Here is a 25,317-nt window from a genome sequence, read left to right as displayed (position 1 = left end):
GGGTCCGTCGCCGCCGCAGGGGTTTCTTTGCTCTTGCCCCCTTCCGCGCCCGAGGGCGACCTAGCATAGGTCTCCATCGTAGGCTGCTTGATCTGGGGTCGCACCACCTTGGAAGACATCCTGTTGCGTCGGTTGGGCCCACGTGCCCAGCTGTATCCTCGAGGGTTCACTCTGCTAGTCCGCCACAACCATGGCCTCCGCAGTAGGGGCTTGCCCTTATGTTCTTGCTTTCAGCCCGAGGCGCATGCGAACCGTCTATCTGGTTGGGCTCGCCCACGTTCCGACCAACCTTGTCTTCCTCAGTTCGTCAGACCTTTTCTGGCCCTTTGTCCACAGGGGGCCATCTTGGGTGCTCCCCTTCCTTTGCGCGACCGCCAACTTCTTTGGGGTCTAGTTCCGTGAATATGCAGTCTCGCCGTTGGGGAGGGCATGCACCGTATGCCCCCCACTTTCATACGCCTTTAGATGCACCGTGGGCTCGAAAGTCCGCCAAAAACCATCACTTTTTTCCCAGGATCAGGATCGGATCATCGGGAGCTCCTCCAAGGAACATCCTCTCACGTAGCCATCAAGCCACGCCCCCAGGAACTTTTTTTGTTTATTGTTTTGGTACAGCCGGCCTTCTAAGGAAAAGACACTTGGCCCCGGAAGATTCTGGCATTGTGGAGAGGAACTGTAATGTCGTGCTGGCGAGGCCCACGAGTGTGCTATGCTCAAAGGTCCTGCTTTGTTCCGTGTTGCAAACGTGGGGAAGGGAGACCCCGCCATACTATCCTGACTTATCATTTGGTGAACACTTCTTTCTTTTCTTGAGAACATTATCCTACACTATTTTTTGGACTTATTTATAAGGATTGGCAATAGTTTTTTTTTAGCATAGGCCTTTTTTATTTGACAAGACGCCACTAGGACTGCTTTCATATTATTTGATGGTCGTAGCCTGCTACCATCTTAGATTTAGGTTTAGATTAGGCGTTTTTCTCACCCATTATACAGTTTATTAAACGCCCTTGAACTGTGATCACGTGTCTGTCTTTACTCTTGCCACCATGAGTTTCTTACAATATCGGTTACGCAGAAATGGGTGAGCGGTGCAACGACTTCAGATATTTGATCGTGTCGGCTACCTCTTCTATCGGTGGGTGGAAGCGGGACTTTTTGCACATCCAGATGCCAAATGCGCAGCTACATTTTAAGTGTGCAAGGTTATTCCTCGATGGAGTGTGTGCAGTGTATTGAGATCAGACATCTGCACACACTTTTTTAACAAATTGTTTAAACAAATTACAACATTGCTTGGCATTGAAAATCGAATGTGCACCATTTACTACCCCCAGGCCAATGGAGTTGGGGAGAGGATCAACGGCTACTGAAGAGTAAGCTCACCAAGCTTTGCACCATGTTAAAAAAGACCTGGGTGCATTGCTTGCCATTTGCACTTTTCAGTTTGCGTACACACCTCTGCGAAGACCACCATTTATTACCCCATGAGGTGGTCCCTGGTTGTTGTATACACACGCCCTGTCTCCTGTTAGGTGGGCATCAGACGCATAGGGCAGCGTCTGAATTAGGAGAAGAATTTAACAACTATTTGACCATCCGAACATGGGCCATTAAATTTGTCTCTCGGCAAATTGCACACCCCGATCAAAGGAAATGCTGAGCGCTGCAGCTGCTGCACCATCTGATACCTCACCCAGTACTCCAGGCAAACTGGTCTATGTGCGGAATTTCGTCCGTAGATGGAAACAACCCCAGGTATAACGTACCCCACCTGGCCGTCTTTTCCACTCCCCTTGCAGTTAAAGTAAAGGACCTCTGCTACTGCTACTGGATTCACTTATCGGATATCCGGATAGAACCCCTGAGCACCCTGCAGTCACCATGAGAGCATATTTCTATGCCCAAAGACCCTGTACAATTGCGTACTGGTACATATTGACTACTCCTTTTGGACCACGTCTTACCAGTACCACTACAACTTGAATGCTAAACACATTTTGCACAGAGGGTGCACTCTTATAGCCTCCCAGACTCTCTCTCTCTTTCTGTCCTTCTCTCCATTTATTTCGTTCTTTGTATAATAGAACTGCTTTTCAGAAACAGCAGAAGATGGAACCAGCGCTCTAAAATGATTCCTTGTATATAACAAAGCTTTTAGTTATAGTAATGGGTCTAGATTCTCATACACATACTTGTGTGCCAGGCATTATATTGCAGGGTTATTTGCAATGTCTGTTTGCATTGGGCATTTATTTAGGAGCTGTTTTTATATGGGGGGCACATATAAAAAGGGGAGGCGTCTATCAAAACACCACTGTTAATAATGTATCTAATACTAATATAAATGCAACTATGTCTTTACTGTCCCTTATACACAGCACCAGAGCCGCAAACTTACATGCCAGCATTAACAGTTCTGTCCCTGTTACAGGCGCACCCACTGGTACAGGGTTTTTACAATTTATCGTCAGGTCTTTATTTTTCCTATGGCTTTTCACGATATAAGTTTTACTAATGGCACTAGTAGTTGTAAAATTATTAACGGATCTATACAAATCTCTAGGCGCGCGAAAAAAGTACGATGCCTACCGTGAACTTGGCTTGGATGCAATAGAAGAGTGCGCCACCCAGAATTGTCCAATAGTTGGTACACGGACATGAGCACTGTGAGGAGAGAAAAAGAGAATGGGGGTTATGTTTGTTTGTTGATAATGCATGCATCGGGGGCCCCCAAGGTCTTAGTGCCGCAGGAAGTACCCATTCTAGAGGCTCCATGCCTGTTCCATCTAGCGCTATGTAGGATATGAGGCACAGTGCAGGCACATAGTGTGAGGCTCGAAGTATCAGATCCAGATCAACTGCAATGCAACTGCAATCCTAAAAGTATCCAGTGTCTGCCAAGGCCTCATTTGGTGTTACAAGGATTTAAATATGTGGTGAACAAGTGGCAAAAATCGACGCTGAGTTGAATGAGCCTTAACAGGGTTTGAATGCAAGGTCCTGGCCCGACTGAATACAGCATGTGCACATTCTGGACTAACCATATCGCAAAACTAACGCAGATCGAGGCAATGGAAAGACCAGTGAAAGTACACAGATAAGAAACATATGGACTTTGCTTTTGCAATGAAGGGACTGTTTCTGTAGGGGCCAATGAAAGTTTTAATAAGACTTTGCTCCCAGGCATCAAGAAAGGCACAGCTGCAGTTATGGACTATTACTGGGTGTACTTGCACCACCCACCATCATGGAGGGTCTACTGTTCTCTAGCTCGCTTGCACTCAGCGCTCCTTTTAATACCTGAAGAGCATCTCCATGAGGGGGCCAGCAAACTCACCACCACCACCAATGGCAGTTCCCACCTCAGAAACGGATTACAGGCCTCAGAGTTCCACAACCTCTGTGAAAGTGAAAGAAAAGAAAAGTTGCAGTGGAAGAAAAGAGCAAACTATTTATCTCATGATTCATCTAAACTTCTCAATTAGATACCCGATGAGTACAGGCTATTCAGTAGCGCTGAAACATTCTTTGCATCTCTCTTACTGCCTTGGGTACAAGCATCTGCTAACGCCAAATGGCTCCAGATTGTCCGCTGGGAACTGATACAGCTGGCAAATGACACAGAACAAGGGTTCAACGCCATAAAGGTAGAGTTGCGGGCCTTACGATTGACTATACAGAACGGCTACATTCTTGACCTCCTCACTGCGATGGAAGGAGGCATATGCAGAAAAATTGGCGATTCATATTGCACGTTCGTGCCTCCTAATGATGCAGAGAACGTCTTCCCCTTGCAAATAATAGGAGCCGTACACACCCGGGGAGTACGCATGACGAAAGAAGCTGCAATACAAAGTGAGGACTGGTTTGATGGTATTTTCTCCTGGGCCCCGTCCAAGATGGGAGCAATAGTGAAGATGTTGGTACCCGTGATCGTGTTCGTATTGATCATCTTCTGAACTGCTAGCTGGGCCTCAGATGCTGTGCCAAAGTAGTCCCTAATAGCATTATGATGATGGTCTCAATTGGGGTATCCAACCCACCTCGCAGTACCACAGAACACGGTACCCAGACAGATGACTCAAATAAGCCCTGCGTGGTGCGAGTTGATCAACGTTTACACACCCATGGCACTATTACTACACCCCCACCAGATCCTGAGAACTATACATTACATTGGGTTGATTTAGCTCAGGATGGGGGGGACGTGTGTATGTATGTGTATGTATGTATGTATGTATGTATGTATGTATATATCCCTAAGGAGTATGCCCGATCTGGAGCAGGTTTGCACAATGTGTGTAGAGAATGGGTTCCTAAGGATGGATCACCACCATATTTGGAAGCTGAAGGGTTACAGAGATTGGAAGAGGTCCATTGTTGGGGATAAGCATGATTGAAAATGCGGGCGAGTGTGTTAATGTAGAATTAACGAAAGGGGGAAATGTTGGCAAGGAGAGGGGGGTCTTCCCCCCCCCCCCCCGGCCCCCTCCCTAGGCGATTCTGAATGAGAAACAAATGATAGACCACACTTCCAGAGAGCAGGGGGATGGGGATGTGCACACAGGAGAGTGTATGATCATGTTTTACATGCATTAGAAGCTATGTAGTAGAGGTGCAAGTGTCAACGCCATCTTAGTTATTGGTAGCCATTTTGGAATATAGGCCCAAGCGCAACAAAAGCACCAAACGTGTTGGTATTAGGCCAGCATTATTAGCACAGACATAACCCACACCACGAGTGAGCTTCAAGGAGTTGCAAGCCTTGCATTGTCTTAGCGGCTGTAGGCCTTTGCGTCCTGGGTAGAATGTAGTCTGCAAGGCCAAGAGGTAGGGGGAAGAGCACCTATTAGCAGTTACCATCCCAAAATACAGATATCATGGCCCCTCAGCCCCAACACCCCCCACGTCAGAGCAACAGCCCTCCTGTTCTTTGATCCCAAGACCCCCACATACCACGGTGCCAGCCAGACCCAGACCAGCGACCATAAAACTGTAAGACCCCCGATCGATCAAAAAGATCAGAAAGCAAGGCTATCTCTCCTTCATGTTTGGGTCACGTGATTGGTGCTGCAAGGTGCCAGGGAGGGATGAAATTATAGCCCAAAACGAGGGTGGAAGACCCTGGGCAGTTTGCAGGCGCATCTGGGAATGAGTGAAGTATGCAAGTTAGTATGACCTCGGCTCTCCCCCTGGACCCATATCTGTGTCTGCCAGGTGCACCGTTACAGTGATAGAGTAGCATTGCTTTTAAAGTAACTAATTGCTTATTCGGCCCTGTTCTACTGCGGATGATGAGACCAGCAGCACCCACGTGGACGGAGACAGACAAGAAGACTGGGACCATTGGCCTAGCATCCCCTATGGAGTGGGGTGCCCGTAGGGTCTCGCAAAACAGCCTTGAAGGTTTTCACTGTATGTAATGATGACATAGACGTCCTTTGAGCTTACTGCACACTCCTAATTTGGCAGAACGTTTGGCGGCAGCAGAGTTCTTTGCTGATGCACTTCTGTTTGTAGGAATAAAAACGTGATATCCTTGCAAGCGTTGTCTTGTGCCTTTTTCCCTAGTGTGTTGTATTTTTTCTGGTGTGAGCGTGCAGGAGCTTGCCTTCAGCATTCGAGCTAGCAAGGCCTTTCCCCGGTGCTATTTATACTTTAATAAAAGTCTGTAGCAATAAAAATGCCACCTGTGTCGATCTCTCTCTACTGCACCCTCAGAGGTGTCAGAAACAGAATAACACTTTGCTGAATAAATGAAATGTCCATACTTGGCAAAAATGATATTTTATTTTTGTTGTAGTTAAGTATTGAATATATATGTAAAGTAGCAGATGAACAAATCCATTGAATATTTCAATGTCATCAGTAGGGAACTACAGATCTTATTTATTTTTTTTATATATTTTTTTTATATATTGTATACGGTTTACAAAAGAAACATTTACAGTTGCGTTCAGTAAGAGAAGAAAAGAACAATAAAATGCATATATACAAACAATACCATACGTTGATTACAGATATAATACAACCCCAGGATCTTTCTTCTAAAAGTAGGAAACATAAGAGAACAAGCCAATAAAATCAGTGCAGAATTAAAAACCAATAAGAAGTTCCTAGTCAGGCTTCCCTCTACAAGCAAAAATATCAGTAAAATATCAAATTTTTATACATATACAGTACATTGGAAAGTTTAAAAGGATTAGAAATTCATAATACAAAGGGATCATAAGGAGCACCCAAACAGATCTAATGGTTTAATAAAGCCTGCCACCGCAAGTCCATCAATGGTTTTAGTGATAGAGAGACAGCGAGACCAAATAAGATTTTCTGCCCCCAACAGTCCCAGAGTATTGAATCTGCCTAAGTAGGTGGCCCTAAGACCTTTCAGTGCAGCACAGTCTAAGAAAAAAATCACGGGCAGATTCAATAACCCCAGGATTGTGGCAAAAGCGACATGTAAGATCCAAGTCGCTAATCTCCTTCCTTCTGTTTAAAACTTCTTTGGTAGGCAGAATATTCCATCTAAGCTTCAGGAGTAGTGAACGAAAGTGGCGGTTAAGGAATTGTCAAAATAAGACAGGCAGCCTCTCTTCTTATGATCAAATTGTAAATTGCAGAGCGATTAATAAGTATGTAGTTTTTACAGCGTATTATTCCAATCATCACAAAAAAGGAGCTCTTTGACTTTGTTTGGGTTGTTCAACAGTGTGTCCCTATCGATAGACAGAGCTGATAGTCTTGTCACAGAGGTCCCTAAATTTTAAGACAAATGAGTTTCAATCTAGGGATCCCTGTGAGAAGAGGGCCTTGGCCACATCATCGTAGAGTGTGTAATGTTTGGGACTGAGCAGGGCGGAAAAAAATGCGAGAGCCCTCCAGAGGATTCTAGCTCATAAAGAAACTGGGCCCAATTCAAACCTTATCGCCGCTATCGGAACAGATCTTATACAAAGGCTTCTCATCATAGCCTGGAGTCATTGGGGGATAGCAAAGCTTAGATACACATCAAAAAGTTCAATATCGGAAACAGCACGGTTTCTCTAATTCGGGGTCATGCAATTAGGTTTCTTTTTTTTACATGGACCATAGTTTACCAAATGTTCAAAAAGTAGCAGCAGTTCCATGTTAAAAGTATCCTGCTACAATCCCGATTGTGGGACTTTTCAACTCCTGCTTTTCCACCTCTTGCTCCAACCTTTTTGGGGGGACTAAAAAAGGAGGTCAGGGGCAACATCTCTCGGGCCCTGGTAGTGCACACCTTCTCAGCAGTATCGGTGGGCAAAGCCAGCCAACAAACCAACCAAAGGGAAAGGCTGGGCTTGGGACTGTTTATCAATGTATTGCATGTATGTTTCAAGTACCTACCTTGACTGATCTCTGCCGCTATGGTCTCCATCAGCAATGTATCTGTAAGAGACTGCCCTTTACCGCCAACTGCTCCTTGTCTCTGTCCTTTCTAGTCACCCTGGGCTGATGTTGCTGCCCAGAAAATGAAACTGTTTGCTTAAAGTACATACAAAGAAAAGAATTATGGAAATCAAAGGAAATGAGTCTAGGCTACAGACACATTCTTAGCTGAAAAGTTGCCTGGACTAACCCATTAAATTCAACCAGTTAACAGTGTGAAAATCTTCAGTTTACTTTTTAGTAAATCATAGGCACCAGAAGTTAACAGCGAATGACATTGTTGATTTTGATAGACAAAATTGGATTTATAGATCATAATCAACATTTAGAAAACTGTCTAAACAAAACCTGCAATACTAAGTTGAGCTTTCAGTTATTGTTGTTTATAGAGGTAACTTCTTTACTGTAAACCTGCACTTGAACTGTGTAGATCACATCTTTAAAAAGAAATGGATTATGAATGTTATTTCGGGTGACTAAAATAATTGTTCAAAGTGTGTTGCAAAGGCTCATGCAGGCACCCCCCTCCGTGACCACGGCCTGTTTACAAAGTCTCTCAAAGTTTTCTCCGTGTTTATTTCATGTTTTCCTCAGATAAAAGAGCTGGAGTCTCTTCTCTGCAATGTTGAGGGCCCGTCACAGGTCATCTGGACCTCATCCAGCAATGCAAGAAGATCTGCCTTCAGCCTAACTGACTACCAGCACAGTCAGGGCCAGGAGTCTTACAGCTCATCCAAGTATGCCACAGATCTGCTCAGCGTAGCCTTGAACAAGCACTTCAACAAGCAGGTGAGGCCAGAGTAAATCCAGTGACCGTCGCTGGCCATGGGCTTAATAGCACTGTGTCAATGGTTTGTGTCAGCATCCTTGGAAGCACTTAATCATGTGTCTGATTAGAAATTTTAAAAAAATGACTCCTCTAAAACCTCTTATTTTTTTATTTTCCTTCTCCTAAGGATTAAATTGCAAATCTACGTTTCATTCAGACTGCATGTTCCTTCTGAGCTTTTAAAGTGCAAATTAGATAATTTCTCATGCTACACATGTGCTTTGTCCGATAGGTGGTACTTCTTGATGGTCATAATATCTCAGTGTATTTTGTCTTTGTTGTCTTCATCTTCGCTTTTGCCCTGGAAGCTTGCAGATGTACACATGGAACATGATTGCTTCAAAAATGCAGTTGAGGAGGTATCATGACAAAACATTAGCATCCTCATTCTGATGAGCGAAAAGTGTCCCTTGGCAATTGCTCATGCATTTCAGAAGTGCCCTGTCTGCTAATTACAGGGAAAAAATCTGTGCAGAAAATATGCGGAATTACGGCATGCATGCCACAAATCTGCTTGTTTGTGTATTTGCTCATGTGTTTACCATACTAGTGTGGAAAATCCCAAATGTGTGTCTGCATGTGTGCAGCGTGTAAAAACATGGGCACGCATTTACGACTGAGATTACAAAGCGTGTAGGATCCCCACACAGTGACATTTGGGATGGTTCTTGTGAACAGTCTTTTTTTTTTAAAGGATGCAATCCTTCCCCTTTCTTCTCTTCCAAACAGGGCAGTTTAAGGGGAATTTTTGGGGCAGATGATTGGGCCAGCAGTGATCTTTGTTGCTGTAAGAGTATATGGGAGTTGTTGGACAACTTTCACTTTGCACCTCCTTGTGGCAGCCGGAACAAGTGGCAAACAGATAAGGATGCCTTCTGCTTCGTTACAAGACAAAGGCCTTCATTATCAGTTTTCTGGTATCCCCCTGGTAAATTTGGCGGGTTACCGACAAACGGATCTAGTATTCCTGGCGCCTGATATGCCGGAATTACTGGCATATTACAGGTGCTGGCAATGGTAGGTTAATCCCCATTCCATGGAGTCCAGAGGTTCCGGTAATACTAGCTGTTTTTAACCGGTGGATTGCCTGAGTGTGCAGAAATGTGGCAGTAAACAGAATAACCCTCATGTTAATTCCAGACTGGCAAACTGACAATGAGGCCCAAATAGTACAAAGATGTTCGTCAGTTCCAATAAATGCTAAATCAAGAGTTCAAGGTTCAGAAGTCCAGATTTCCCACTGGCAAATACTTCTGAAGTTTTCATTCACTCAGTCTGTAGTGTTTAATTGTCCCCTGCACTTCTTTTTGGATCCCTTTCCTTCGTACTTCTATGGCAGAATCCTGCTCCAGGGGTCACACATCGCCAATGCCCAAAATAGGACAACAAGAGGCTGTGCATCACCAGGTTTAGACACCAATACTTCGAGCTGTGTTTTAGCTGGTCTGGAGGTTTTTTTCTTGCCTTAGTCCAGGGGTTCTCATACTGACATACAGGCCCCTCTCTGACTACCCTCCTCTTTCCTCCACAACAATCTCCTTCATGGGGCACCCTACTCCACTTCACTCTGGTCTTGGCTTCTGGATGGAGCTTTACTCCGATCTGCCACCTCATCATCACTTTATTACATACTCTGACCTCCTCCAGCCCCCGTCCCACTGGTCTACCTTCGTATTGTGTTCCTAGGGTCCTGTGCCACTCTGGCTCAGTCCTCCCAGTCTCATACTTCTTCACCTGTTCCACTTGCACCATTACCTCTTCTCCCCATGCTCCCGGGCGATCATCACTCTTCCTCAGGTGTCTCTTCCTCTTCCTTCTCCTTATCTCTTACTGCTGTGGTTTCCTAACCACCTCCTGCTGAATCACTACCTCCCTTTGAGTTATCCTTCTCTCTCACTGTCTCCTCGTGAGGTCCTCCAATCCTCCTTTCCCTGCTCTCTCATCACCTCCCTCCGAGTTCTGCTCTTCACCTTCCCATTCGCCACTCCGCCTGAGGTCTCCTCTCCTCTTCCTATCTCCACTTCCCCCTGTGGTCTGTTCTCCTCCTCTCTCACCACTTCCTCGTGAAGTCACCTCTCCTTCTGCTGTTGTCTCACCATGTCCTCCTGATATCGCCTCTATTTCTCCACCTATTTTACCACCGCTTCCTGACCTCTTCCAGTGGTTGTTTCACCACCCCTCCTTCACTTGATGTTTTCCACATCTGTCTCCAAGTCACCTCATGTTAGGGCAGAATTCCCTCATTTTGCTGGAGTTCTTGTTTTTTCCCCCCTTCCAAGTTGGGCCTAATCCAAAGCCAGACTGTGGGCGTGGCTCTTTTTTTATGTGCTGTGCCTTAAGAGTCCTTATGACTCCTAGTGTAAGGGCACCCCTGAGGTATCCTACAGTGTCCCAGAGAAGGTACTCCTGCTGTTACTCATGTGGCCAGGCTGGTTGTTGCTTGTCTAATGTGGTTCATCTTGGTAGAATCTATTTTACCGGCTGGGCCATTTTTCAGCCCCACCCCTTTCCCTAAAATGGAGTTGGTCTTTGTTTGCATTAAAGACCTAATGCGGGTCACATGGTTAACGTGTGGTTATGAGTGGGTGGGTGTTTGGCGCCATCTTGGGCCATTTGATGCATGTATCCTAGGGCTGTGGGCTGTGGCCGGTCTGAAACCAGTTCTGACTCGCAGATGTCTATCTGGATTATAATTCTAATTGTTTTTTTATAACGCGCTTAATACCAAAGATGTTTCTAAGCCACGGACGCGAGATTCGAACCTGTGTTGCTCTGCGCCTGTCACAACTCAGTGATTGTTTTCTGGTCGTTGCAGATAATACCTCCCCACTCTTTTGGGGAAGTTACCTTCACTCAAGGAATATGAAATTTTTATGGTGATGTGCCAAAGACTTCCCTCCCAAGAGCTCAGCCTACAGGGATCAAAACACCTGGCAGGCCAGGGGCTTGAGTGAAAAGGCCGGAGCAGAATCGTCAGAGCTAGAGAGACAAAGAACAAAACAATTGTTCAGGAAATGCAGCCAAGTAGTGCCGGAAAACACACCGCCCACAATTACCCACTCTTACCTGCTCCGTAGAAACAATATACCAGTAACCTACTAGTATCGAAATGTAGAAACAAGGAGGATGCCTGGTGAAGGGAAGGTGTGCCAGTATCCTAGGAACACCACGGTGAAAGCAACAAAGCGTCCAAAAGGTGTTCAAAGCAATCCAGAGTTAAAGCAGCAGAGCGTCCCAAAAAAGTGTTCAAAGCAATCCGGTGTTAAGGCAGCAAAGTGTTCCAAAAGTGTTCAAAGTAACAGGAGCGGACAAGGAAAAGAAATGAAATGACCAGGGAAGCGGGCGTTCACCTTACGCTAGTTCCCTTAAGGAAATGTTCGGGTTATCAGGTCACCAAAACTTAAGGATTCAGAAATGGGAGGTCAATAATGAGTAAGCCGGGTTCATATAATCCAAGGGGGACAATCGAGGGAGGCAGGCGTCGGGAGGCAGACAAGGACAAGGCAGAGACAACAACTTGATTCGAGCGCCGGGTAGTCAAGGATTTAAACAGGAGTCCGGGAACAGAAGCTCGTAACTAACAGTTTAGGAGCACCCGATCTCCCAATAGCCGGCATTTAAATACGATCCACAATGAAGGAAACACCACAACGTAGTGCACGTGTCACGTGACTACAAGTAGCGGGAGTTGTGGGAATTGTAGTCTCAAAGGGTTCTGCGTGTCTGGAGCGCTCGGACAAACGCCATGGTAGTCTCCAATTTAACCGGGATGTGACAGCGCCGTCTTGCTTCCAAGACAAATGTGTTTCCCCTGATCTATCCTCCCGGATAATGTGAATTGATTTTTTTGTGTTAGTCCACCTTCCAAAATGCTTGGAGGGATTGTCAGCCAACGGTTGACCACTCCTGTCTATATGATTGTGGGTGCTGTGTTCACTGACTGCCTCCCAAGGGGGTTACAAGCAGACCCCTTTACCAACTCACTATCTACTGGAAATCTGTACTTGCATCCCTGAAAGGCCTGCTGCATGAAGAAGATTTAAGCTCTGCACCATTATACCAAATCATGCGGCGAAGCTCAGACTCACCAGAAAGTGCGGTGCTCCTTTCCCCTGATCCAGTGGGAACAAATGTAAAACAGCTTCTACTTGAAGTCCTTGCCTTTCTAAAGCCCCTGACTGTGACTGTATCGGCAGATCGAGAAGTGTCTTCCCCTTCACTGCCAGGTCTTTGAAGACTCACTGTGCCGAACCAACCAGAGAATCTTCATCCCACGTCATCAGTCAAGTGCCCTGGTTCTACCTTCCCGCTCCAATCTCGGAAGTTGCAGGGCCTGTGCTGTCTCCAATCCTGCAACCAAACTGCCCAACTTGCCTCCCGATCCTTGCATGGCTGGCTAATCTTCTGTGTGACTTCACAAGCTTTTCTTTATTTGTTCTTCCATGGGTTCTCTCCAAACTGGCCCCATCCTCGAAAGCTAAATCCTTTCACTGAAAACTACGTGGGAACCCTACATCAAATACTGTAGCTAACTGCAGCCGACTTGCCTTACTGCTCTCCTGGCTCTGTCCCTCGATCTAGGAATCGCCGAAATATGGATAATCATCCTTCCTAATGGTCCTAGAGTCCTTCCTGTCATTGCTGGAACCTAAGGTGGTCGCACAATGACGGCCTATGAAAACCACCAACTGCCTGCTGCTCAACAGTTTTCTTGTCCCCGAGTGGTATTCTCTTCACTGTCCAGTGCTGCTGGCAAGCCTCGTCTTAGTTTCTTTCTTCATTCCTGGGCCCCTTCTTCCTCATCAAAGGTCTTTTGTGGGTCTCACTCCAACGGCATTCCAGATAGTGCTCTTTGGGACACTTCTCAGAAGGTAACTGTTTTCCATTCAAGACTGGAGTCTGAGTGTATCATCCAATGGCTTCCTTCTACTGTCAGTGAAAGATAAGGGGGACGTCTCCCCGCGACGGGATGAGCAAATACTTATTTCATGTGGAATGTACAAGGGGGTGGTAAAAAGACCCTTCCTCCCTTACTCTCTCCTGCCAAGGTCTGTGCAGGTCACTGATGTTTGCCCAGTTCGTATTCCCCTTTATTTATTGTCAGGGTATGCTTTCCTTTTGTGGTTCCCAGACCCCCTTTACTTGCTTATATACCACATTATCTTTGTCTGTTCTCCCCTTGATCCACACACTTGGTTTACTCTCTTTTCAAGGGCTGTGTGTGTTAGGTATATTTGTACAGTTTGTGTTCCCCTTACTTACTGGCCACGTAAGTCTTTACTTACGTATGCCTTTGTCGTATGGGTCCCAGACCCCCTTCACTAGGTTAAGCTGCTTTAGTGGATTTTGCATTCCTGCTTCACTCTGGGCCCCTCTCACTCACTGGGTCTCCCCAGCCCTGTGACCAGCCACCTCTGTACCTGTAGGGTCTGGCTGTCACCTTCTGGCAGTTCACTCATCTCCCAGGAGCTTCAGCAGCTTTCCTAGCCTCTCGGGGCTTCCCTCGGTCTTCTGCATCGCTTCCCTGCAGTTCTCTGGCAGTTTTGCTGCATGCCAGCAGCCTCAGTTACCAATGAGTGTCCTGCATCCCCTCTGGTCTGCCTCTTGCGTTGCGTGCCTTCTGCGAGCATGCTGCCTCCCAGGACAGTCTGCCGTTCTGCACTTTGGGTCTGGGGGTAGGCCTCATTGAGTTCTCGGTCCATGCAGGACTGAAGTTGAAGACTCCATCATTCTCTTCCCCTCTCCTACTTCAATAGATAGGGGGCCAATAGGAGTGCCTGGGAGACTAGAATGCGTGTACTCATTCTGGTTAGTGATCATCATTCTTCGTGTTTCGGGGAATCTGCAGAGCCCTCACCTAAACCCTGTCTAAAGTCTCCTCCCAGGTGGCCAGGAGAGGGCAGATCCTTCCTGATCCCCATCCTGGGGGTGGTGTACTGTGGGTGGATCACCTGGGTGAAGACGAGGCCCACGGTGGAATGGAGTTTCCGTGGGGTTAGACACCGCATTTCACCTCTGAAAGGGATACTTTTGCCACTGGGTTAAAGGAGGAACTGGCTTATTGTCAATTTGACATAGCTTGACCTCCTAGTGAAGTGAGGCTGAAAGTGTAAACACAAGGTTGTAACCCTGCAACTTGTTGTATCAAAAGAACTGTTTTTTTTTAAATCCCTAAAATTAAACATCTTCTTCAATGCCAAAGGTATACCAAAGGGAATGAGGGAAATGTGGCCTTTTCAATACCATCTGTCTCTAATAAGGTAAAACCCCACAATCTCACTTCTAAAAATATTAAGGGAATTAAAACTACCCTTAAAAAGAAATGGAAAAACCTAATTTCCTTAAAATGAACTACGTGTCCCAGAATCCTTCAGGTACTGTGACGAAGAAGAGGGCTGATGAGGCATGCAGAAGTAAAAGACAGGCAAGTGGGCCTAACAACCTTTGCCAGGGTCAGACAATTAACATTAAGGGCCTGCACCTGTAATCAATTGCTCCACCTGAGAGGTATAAAAGGCTGCAACAGGAAGGAGCAGTAGGAAGGAGCAGTAGGAAGGAGCTGGAAGGTTAGCAGTAGTAGCAGAAGAAGAGCATGAAGCTGGCAGTTCACAAGGAAGTGTGTCCACTTAAGGGACGCCAGGACGAGAGAAGAGCAGATTTCACCTGCAGTTTCTGAGTTGGTTCTGTGTTCACAAACCCTGCCTGGCTGTGGCTGCACTGAGAGAGACTTGGAGAAGTTCCCCAGGTGTGCCTAATGGCTGTGACCACAGAGCTGAGGTTGTGCAGCTATCTGAGGCCCATGTGCAGAAGCAAGCCGGGGGAAGTAGGAAAGAAGGAGACTGTGTGTGGTCGAGGCCAGATCGGAGATACCTGTGTTGCAGAGGGGGGTGGGTCCCAAGAGTGCCTGAATTAGCAGGAAGAAAAGCCGGGAAGTCGTAGCCGCCTGCAACCACAGGTCTTTTGGAGCCGGTGAGTGACGCTTCGTACTCCAATTCACTGAAAACGCCTTGCCGGTAACTGTAACCAGCTCAATTTTGAAATTGCATAGGAATGGGAGCAAATAAAAGTAGTTTTTTGCTATGGGAAGTCTTGACAACAAAGGAAATGTATCACGTGCACCTTTAACACAAGTCAAAGTGCTTGCGTATAAGAAACGCCTTTTTTTTCATTGTATTAACTAACTTTAATCGGAGTGGTCGTGTGTCGAAAGGAAGCACCTGACTTTCCCGAATTGTTACAAGAACACTTGCATCAAAGAAAGGCTGCTTATGAATGATTGTGATTCCCGATCCATGTTAAAGCAGCATTCTGTATGAATGAAAGGGAACACAACTCTTCACAGTTCTTTGAAGTTGAAATTCTCCATCAAAGTATGGTCGTGTATACCTAATTCTGTTTCCCTTGTGAAACCTGAATCTTGTAACATCCACAACAAGTACTTTATAATTGTAGCGGTTTCTGAAGTAATGAGAAGAGCAAGCATTACCCAAGCCAGTAGAGGAAATCCTTTCTAACGTGAAACAAGCCCTATTAAGGTCCAACCACCTTAATTTTGAAGTTGTTACAAATCCATTGTCCTGTGAAATAAAGGTGACCAGGTTATCCAAGGCTGGAAGTGAGGCAATACAACTTTGGGGTAACGGCTGAAACCAAGAAGGAGTGCATAAAACTGGGGAAGGGAGCTGGTTGCTTGTTAAAAAAGAATTAATCAACAATCTGTAAAGCTGAGACTGTTGAAGCTGAGTGAGAGAATCAGTCCAGAAGCCAAGGCAGATTCTAGTGGTACCTGTAAGACGGACTGAAGAGGTATAGATACTGCCCCTTTCTTATGGCATAGGAAGGAAGAGTGCCTTGCCTGCCTATGGACGTCAAAGAGTCTGGTCTTTAAATTGCCTAAAACAAGATGCCGCAGAGCTTACAGAACTGTGGTGGTCTATAATATTGTCAGAGAACATTATATTGAAGGTGGTTGAAGCAGTAGTACACTGTGACGCAACGGAGCCTGCTTTCGCAGTGCCATCAGCAGAAGAGAGTTGTCAAGAGAAAAGCAACCCCTGTAGAAGAAGCATCCTGACAACTTATACCAAAGACACTGCAAAGGTTACAAAAAGATGGACGGTTGTTGGTACTTTTGTTTAGAACTTTGTCAAGTCTATCCTTTGTGGAAATTGGAAAGGGAACTTTTCAACAAACGGAGAAAGAACTGTTACCAGTGGATTTTTGTTTCTTTTGGAACTTCAAGAACTGGTTCAAGACTTTATTTTTCTTTGTGAGAGATTGACTTTGGAAATTCCTGGGAAAGGGATCTACCTAGGACAAGTGGAAGTTTACCAAATCACTGGTTATTTGGTAATCTTTTATTTATGTTGTTAATGATTTACTTTGTTTTGTTGTTTAGTGTGAGGGCCAGTTTTGTATATGCTAGAAGATTTTCCCTTAGAACCTAGATTAGGTAGGGAACTCCTTGGTAGAGTAGTCTTAGTTAGGTTTTCTTTGTATTTTCTTTCATTAATAAAATGTCAACATTGAGAAAATTACAACCAGTTGTCTGCCTCACTGACCCCTCACAGTAGCCTATTCCTCGTCCCAGTGGTTCTCATTGGAGACAGCACATCGAAGTAAGAGGTAATGGGGAATAGGAGGGATCTTGAAGGAAGGTGGGAGGATGAAGGGGATGCCGCGTTCTACCGAAGTGGTCACTGCTCTCAGTGGATTCTCTTTCCACATGATATCCTCTGGCTAAGTACCACCCCCAGGGGGACTATCGGGTAGCGGCCTCAACTCCCTGGCGGGAAGGGGCATCCCCATCTAAAGCATTGACGATACCTCAGGATTTGTTAGTGTACTTACCTGTAAGTGTAGGGATTTTCCCTTTGCCTTTTTTACGTAAAGATTATATTTTTATAAAAATATAGTGAGGTTCATGTTCATCGTGGCAAATGTAGGCGAATATGGCAATTTCTACAAGGCCGCGGATGGTGTAAAAGCGCGACAGAAACGCCTTACCTGTACACTGTGTGGTTGCAGTCTTGTCACGTCCTATCTGTTTCCGGATATGCGCGAACAGGTTCATATCCAGAAAAGTTAGAGGCGGCAAGGCTTCAACAGCAGCAGAACAGAAGCACGACCAGAGCCCCAAATCCCCCTGGTCCCACACAGTTACCAGACAAAGATAACTGTGGGCCGGGGGTAAAAAAGATGATAATAAGTCCTGCCCTGACCTCAGAGATCCCATGCCTCCATGATTCCCATGGAGCCCCTACCACCATGATCCCAAGAGAGCCCCCTGAAAGGCATTGGGGCCAAATACCCCATTACAACCTGCTTTCTGCTCCGGCACCACCATCCACGCAGTGCCACCTACAACGTGCCTGGCTTGGCCACAGTTTTTTTAACATCCTCAGTTCCCCAACGCCCAGTCCATTTAACAATTCCCTGCTCCGGAGTCAACCACCACTTCTCCACTTCCTGCCAGACCAGCGTGACTCCCTCTCTGCCCAACAGCACTGGGACAACACCAGGACCATGCTGCAGCAGAGCCAAACCAAGTTCACAAACTATGATCTGTAGGTCCTGTTGGAGGGTGTCTCAAAGGATGCAGACCACCTTGTGGCTCCAGGGCGATTTATGGTCCCAGTACGCCAGTGCAATAACATGTGGAAGGCCATCCTGGTCAATACTAGTCTCTTTGAGAAGAACTAAACGCTCCAGCGAACATGCCTACACCAAACACCCCACTCTGGAGTCAACTAAAACCTTCAAGCACTCTAACAAAAGCTACAAACCTGCCGTCATCTTCCATAAAGCCAATGCATTTAACACATGTGTTCGCAATGCCTCATCAGACTCCAAAGAACTTTTCGCTGTTCTCAGAGAATTGGAAAATCCCACACCTAGCGCGTCCCCCACCAACTCCAGTAAAGAATGGTGCACCACTATTCAAGATGCGCTCTCAGCTAAAATCGACTTGTTACAAAATAAAATGTCTTCCAAAAGATTGGCTCTAGCTGAAAAAAGCACTTCCACCACCAACTCCGTTCACACCCCCACTGCCATTCCCAATTCCCTATTCCACTTCGCCCCGGTCACCCAAGAACAGGTGCTCAACACCGTTTCCAAACTAAAAGCTTCCAACTGCAAAAGTGACAGCGTACCAGCCAAACTAGTGAAAGCGTGTGCAACTACCCTCGCCCCCACCATTACCAACTTAATCAACTCTTCCTTCTCTACCAACACAGTAACAGCTAGCATCAAAGAGGCCTGGGTCACCCCGCTACTAAAAAACCCAACATTGGACCCCACAGTACCTACTAACTATCGGCCAATAACAACGGTCCCCTTCCTCCTCAAACTCGTAGACAAAATAGCATACTCACAGATTCAATCACATCTCGAACAGAACCAGCTCTTAGGAACCAGGCAATCGGGCTTCAGGCCTAACCATAGCACCGAAACGGCCCTCCTGGACCTCAAAATCCAGATGGACACTATCGGAGACTCAGGAAAACTCTGCATTCTATTGCTGTTAGACCTCTCTGCAGCCTTCGACCTTGTGGATCACGATAAACTGCACATCACTACCAATGATTTTAATTTCTCCAATGACGCTACACTTTGGGTAAAATCTTTCCTTGCTGAACGGACATCGAGAGTGTCCATAGGCAAGGAAGCTGCTGACCCCATTCTAGTTCCCCTAGGAGAGTACCCCAGGGCTCTTGCCTCTCCCCAACACTTTATAAAGCCTGAACAAAACTCCTTTTCTCTGCTCTTGACGATATGGGTGTCATCTACACTAACTTTGCAGATCCTCATTCCTATCTCAGGGATCCATGACCAGGATACATTAACCATCAACAAAATATACGCCATCATCCAGAACTGGATGGCCCTCAACAGCCTATGTCTTAATGATGAGAAGACAGAAATCCTCATTGTAGGCTCACCATCCAAAATAGCAACCCTTCATGTGGACTACAATTCTATCAACATAGACGGCACTCTGATACCAGTCATCAAACAGGTCAAAACACTAGGCGTATACCTGGACGCTAACCTCACCATGTCCAAACCTATCAACACCTTGTCATCTTCCACGGCTTACACATCCAAGCTTAGTCGACAATTCTTGACGCTGACTAACTGCCTCACTCTAGCTAGAGCCCCAACGTTATCTAAGCTTGATTATTGCCACGTGTTGCTACTAGGTACCTCTAACACCAACTTCAGCAAATTGCAACTCCTGCAAAATAAAGCATTAAGGGCAGCGTTAGGGATAACAACAAGGGAGCACATATCCAAGATTAGGAAGGATGCCCACTGGCTTCCTATCAAAGCCACAATCATCTTTAAAACTCTCTGCATTGCGCATAAATGTCTTGCCAACAAAGCCCCTTATATCTGAACAACACCCTTCAGAAAAATGAAAACACCAGAACGTTGAGATCTAATAACAGTTAACTTCTTGTGTCGCCCCGCTACAACACTAGAGCAGTGGGAAGCAGTTTCTATGTCCTAGCACCTAAACATTGGAACTCCCTCCCCATCAACATCAAAAAAGAAACCTTCTTTCCTAGTTTCAAAAAGCAGCTAAAGACATGGTTGTTCAACCAATACTAGTACACTGCAAATCTGATACTAGCGCAACCTTGTCTGCTTCCTGTATAAAACTGTTCAATACTGATTTGTATGATGTACTGCCTGTAAAAATATGTTTGCACTCTTTTTTTTCTTCAAATGTATGACCAATTACCAAGCTGTCTGTAACCACGCCGTGATACCCCAGGGTCTGGGCGTGTAACTAAATAAATAAATAAATAAATGCCAATGTGCCACGTCAATACCACGGAGGGCAGGCCAGATCCAGAAGTGCTGGCAGGACCTCAAGAGGTGCGTCTGTGAGCTGGTTACAACACACTGCAGGAAGTGCCTGGCCACAGGAGGCAGATCACAACCACACCTGGACCTGGGACCATGAAATGGGCAGGCGCTGGCTAGCATAGCCGACAGCGCCTTTGAGGGAATTCGAGGAGTAGAGACTTGAGGCAGAGGGTGAGTGAACAGCATACATGTGGGATGTTAGAACACTAATGCACTTGGGTGAAGTGAGTGAGGCCAATAGCAATTGATGATCCAGAATGAACGTATATGTCCCCAGTACCCCACTCTTTGTACATCAATAGGGGCACCTGACAGAATGACAAATGCACACCCAAGACATTGCCCTCTGGTTCATGTGTCCACATCCCACAATCACCATCTACACATGGGGAGTTTGGGGAGATGACGACTGCATCAGACGGATCATATGCATGTGCACACCTGAGAACACTCGCAAATACAATCAACATCCTGCTGTGCAACATGGGTAAAGTGGCCCCTCAATCACCAGAAGGCTAGGTGTAACCACATAGTTGACCAATGACCCACCTGCCCTATGATGCGTCCTAGAAAGCACACACACGGACCAAAGTGCGTCCTGTCACATGACACGCAGGAGCTGACACCATAGGAAAGATGAATGGCCACCAGGTGCAACACAACCACATACCCCGGTCCATGCTACTTGCATGCGAGTACACCAGGGGAATATCGCCAAATAGACAATATAGCGAATATAGCATGAGGGACTATGTGCTGTATCCAGTCATATATAAGTCACCTTGCTCTAGTGAGCAAGGTGACTATTATATGACTGGATATAATTGGGTGTGCCCCACCCAATCTAATGAACCCAGCAGCTGAAGGATGTGAATTGAAATGTAACTAGAGAGAAAGACCATGCAGCCCTGCCATGGCAACACTTACCAACATTATGCTCACCTGTACACAAACCAGCACAAAGGTGACAATTACACACAGCTGTACATCCCACTCCCCCACACATGGCATGTGGTAAATGTCAGCACCACCCACCCAACTCCATGTCCACAAACACATGAAGAGATGGCTTGATGACACCCCGAGCTGAGAGAAGGTGGAGGGATAAAGGAGAGATGGGAGGGGGAGGAGTGTGCCCCATTCCGCTCTCAAAAGCACAGTCATCAAGAATCTCTATTTAAATACCTAGAATGTAGCAGTGATACCCAGAGCAGGGAGGGGAGGGGGGTATAAGCCCACAAAGCATGGTTGTCAGGCCACCACCCCAGCAATTAGCTTTCAACATATAAAAATGCCAAATCTGTGGAAACTACTGTCTTTGTGGTGCCTGTCTACCCCATATCTTTGTTGTACAGGGAACAGAAGATTCTATGTCATACATCCCCAAAGTTCTCACAGCATCTCCCAAGTTAAGTGTTCTCCTCTCACATGAGTCCAGCACACACTTCTTGTTTGAGTCTCCAGCAGGACCAATTCAGCATTTCGTTCTTCCAAGGTTGATAAATTGAGCAGTATTATTAAGTGGGGTAATAATGACCACTGTCAGTACAACACAAGCAGGAATAAATCGGCACAAAGTGCTGTGTAACAACTTGCATTGTTTTTAAGGGTAAATGACAGATCTAACAACTATGCAATGTGTTTCGGCTGACAGCACAACAAGCCCTTTACATGGTGGTATTTTTTGCCTGTGATCAATATCTGTGGATTTGTCTATAACCTGTTTCATGAGTCGCCATTTTTTTACAGTAAAAATAAAATGTGCTGATTAATTTTGATATTAAAAAATCCAAGCAGCACTTGTCCTCACGGTTATGAAAATGCAAGTAGACGGCACTAGTAGTTTCTTCAGGTGTGCACCATGTTTTTTCAGTAAAAAGAAAAGTCCCGTCCATTTTGTAGGTTGAGTGTATTTCTCCAAGTCGAGTAGATAAACTAAGTTACTCAACCTGCAGGTCTAGCAGGTTTTTAAAGATTTTTCGAGGACTGCCTCAACCATAGGCATGTGGAACAGCAAGGAATACCCACAGCATGGACAACTGTCGGAGACATTGAGCAGATACAGAAATCTGGCACATACAAACGTGTAGCAACAATGGGCAGGGTGTCGGGGACATGATTGTGGACTGTGATGTTGCACATGGGCAACTCTCACCATTTGACATGCCTGTCACGGTGTGTGCTGTGAGAAACCTGATAGTATTCTAACTCCTACTCCCCTTGGATCCTCTATGCAGGTGGCCAGGGAAAGGCCATTGCTTTTGGATCCTGACCCTGGCGGCAGAGAAGAGAAGGAGGATCACTTGGGTGGAGGGTCCTTGAGGATTGGGAGTGGGGTGCCCTCAGGCAAGACATGGTATCCCCCTTTTCCTATTGGCATCCACCTTAACCCTCCCTGACCTTTATGGGGTATTGTAAGTCGGCTCCCTTCATTTCCCCTATTGTGACACTTCACACTTGATAGTACTGAGACAAGGAAGAGGCAACTGAGAGTAATGAACACTATACCATTTCCCCATTATGGTACTGGGACAAAGAAGATGCCTACAATGTGTTGTGAAGGTCAGGCATATCTCCTTAATCCTGGTCAGCCAAAACTAATTGAGGAAACACACCTGCAAGCTGTTAGAGGGCTACAGGTGTATAAAAGGAGGACGGACAAGCAACACAGAGTAGCAGCAAGGAGGTCTGTGTGATCAGCAGGGAACCTTGTTGGGAAAGGAAACGAGCCGCTGGAGGGAACCGCTGTGAGACGGTCCGTTGTGTTCAGCACTCCGAGACGCTAGGGACTACAAGGAGAAGTGGTTTGTAAAACGTGGTGTTGGAGCTGAGGCCCCAAAGCAGAGAAGGAAGCCCTTTCATCAGAAGTGCTCATTCCCCTGTGTCAATGAGCCGACACGTAGCTTGAAAAGAACGTTTTCGAAAGTCTTTGAGTGCTGGCCATTTCAATTGAAGTGAAACAAAGAATTATTAAACAGCAGGCTAAATGAAACAGAATTTTAAGCTAAAGCAATACCTATTGAATACCTGAACTGAATAAAAACGTAACCATTAAGCAGAACTCTAAGTGAATCCCGAAGTGAAAGGAACTTTAAAACTAAGTAAACTTACTGCATTACTGGTTGAATTCTGAATGTAATGGAACTTTCAAACTTAAGTAAGATTGAATTAACAGAACTTTACAACAGAGTAATTATAGACCAAGGAAATAAAAAAAAGAAAACATTTGTGATAAAAAGATGCTCTCAGACATTGATTACCCTCGATTTCTGTTGGCCTTTACTGATTCAGTGGGCCCCACTAGAAGAAAGAAATTTCCCCCAAAGCATGTTTACAATTCTGACATTGTGAGGGAAAAAAGGTTACTTAGATTCGACCTAAAGCAAATAAAGTTAGCCCAGAGTCCTTTAACTGGTATGATGTTGACAAAAAGACTACAGAAGTACAGAAACCAGGCTAGAGTCTTTAGATGGAGAATGGTTCAAAGAGACCCTTAAAGTATGTTCCTAAACGTGCGTGTGGCAATTGATTAATTCAGTGGGCTCCGCTCCTAAAGCTGTGCAAGTAATTGTGGTTTCCGAAGAAGCCTGGGTGAAGCATTACACTGCACTTTTTGACATACCAGCAGGTATGACTGAGCCACAGATAAGAGCTGAAGGGCAGGGTTGGTCTCTACATTTTGAAAGAGACATATTCAATATGATTAAAAGGGCGATTAATAGGCCCTGGGGCCAGATGACCCACCTAATAGCATTCTTAAAACTGAGGTGAATGCATGGGCCCATTTTCTACTGGTGCAATTTTCCAAGATAGAGAACTTAAAGACTATTACGATGTCCTGGAAGTCATCAATTGTAGTTCCCATCTTTCAGAAGGGTATCCGGGAGAATCCGAAAAACTATCGTCCAATTGCCCTTCTGGATGTGATAGGAAAAATATTTGCTTCCCTATTTTTGAAGAGGCTTTTGGTCTGGGTTTCTTCTACAGAAACCTTTGATCTATACCAGCCAGGCTCCGTAAAAATGATGGGGGCTAGCTTGAATGTTTTTTTGTTAAATATCCTAAAGAGGAGAGCTATAATGGGCAAAACTAATATTTACTTGGCATTTGTAGACTTTGAGCAGGCTTTCGACTCTGTTGATAGACAGTTCTTATGGGATAAACTGGCTCACTGGGGTGCCCAGTGGGGTTGCTCCAAGCGATACAAGCCCTTTTATTCCAATACAAGTTTGAGAATAAGGTTGGATTATAGTGGTTTGCTCTCAAGGTCAATAAAAATGAATTGATGCCTGAAACAATGGTATCCACTGGCTCTGACATTTTTTTTATTTATTCATATCGGATTTAGCAGAGAGTTTGGGAAAGGTACGATCATTTCCGCCAAGGTTAAAAGGGTGCCGCGTGGGGCATTTTGGCTACGTGGATGATCTGGTCTTAATTGACCTGACACAATATGCCTTCAACGACTATTAAAAGCGTTAGTCTTATGTCGAGAAGAACAGGCTAAGAATTAATGTGCCGGAAACAAAAATGTTGATATTATAACCTGCATCAGAGAGAAGGGCACACAGGCCATCCTGGGTTCTAAACAATGAACACATTTCAGTAGTAACAACTTTTGTCTATTTAGGAATGCTGGTGAATACAAGTTTAAATGATAGACGGAGCACAGACCAATTAATATCTAAAGTTGAACATTAGCTGCACAAGCTAGCCTATTATTAAAGAGATTTGGACTGGTCTCAATGATACCAGTAATTACCTTTTTATAAGGCGAAGTTTGTTGCGGTACTGACATATGGTACAGAGTTGTTTTTTTCGGGTTTTTTTTGACTGATCACGCTTGGTGGGCTGTTATTGAAGGTGTATTCTGAAGAAAGGTCTTGGGCCTTCTGAAAGGTACACCAATGTCAGCAATAAGATTTGAGTTGGGCTTCACATACAATGCGTGTATGATGGAATAGAAGAGTCTTTCATTGCATCGGAAATGCATTTGTGAGTCACTGGTGAGAAGGTTTCAGATATTGAAAGAGTCACTAGCCTCCCAGAGTGAACCAATTTTGAATGTATGGAAATGCGCATGTGCTGAAATTCTGAAAGAGTCGAGTACGACAGAGCTAACCTTACTTATCAACCCTAATGCAGTCAAATCAAAATTGTTGAAGAAAAATTGGGCGGATACAAAAAATTCAAGATTG

The 25,317-nt window shown here is 45.4% G+C and overlaps 1 protein-coding gene across 3 annotated transcripts in view; it reads left to right on the top strand.

Annotated features, from left to right (window-relative positions):
• The window catches only part of HSD17B7 (hydroxysteroid 17-beta dehydrogenase 7), a 340,157-nt gene that overhangs the window by 180,931 nt on the left and 133,909 nt on the right, over window positions 1-25,317 (top strand). For all 3 annotated transcript variants that reach the window (XM_069641053.1, XM_069641051.1, XM_069641052.1), the window contains one exon: window positions 8,008-8,202. In XM_069641053.1, coding sequence (XP_069497154.1) covers window positions 8,008-8,202 — 195 coding nt within the window. The remainder of the gene's footprint in view (window positions 1-8,007; window positions 8,203-25,317) is intronic.

The sequence above is a fragment of the Ambystoma mexicanum genome, chromosome 1q, assembly GCF_040938575.1.
Source record: "Ambystoma mexicanum isolate Mex_15411 chromosome 1q, UKY_AmexF1_1, whole genome shotgun sequence".
In the NCBI taxonomy this organism is placed as follows: Eukaryota; Metazoa; Chordata; class Amphibia; order Caudata; family Ambystomatidae; genus Ambystoma; species Ambystoma mexicanum.
This window is presented reverse-complemented; position numbering and strand designations above follow the sequence as displayed.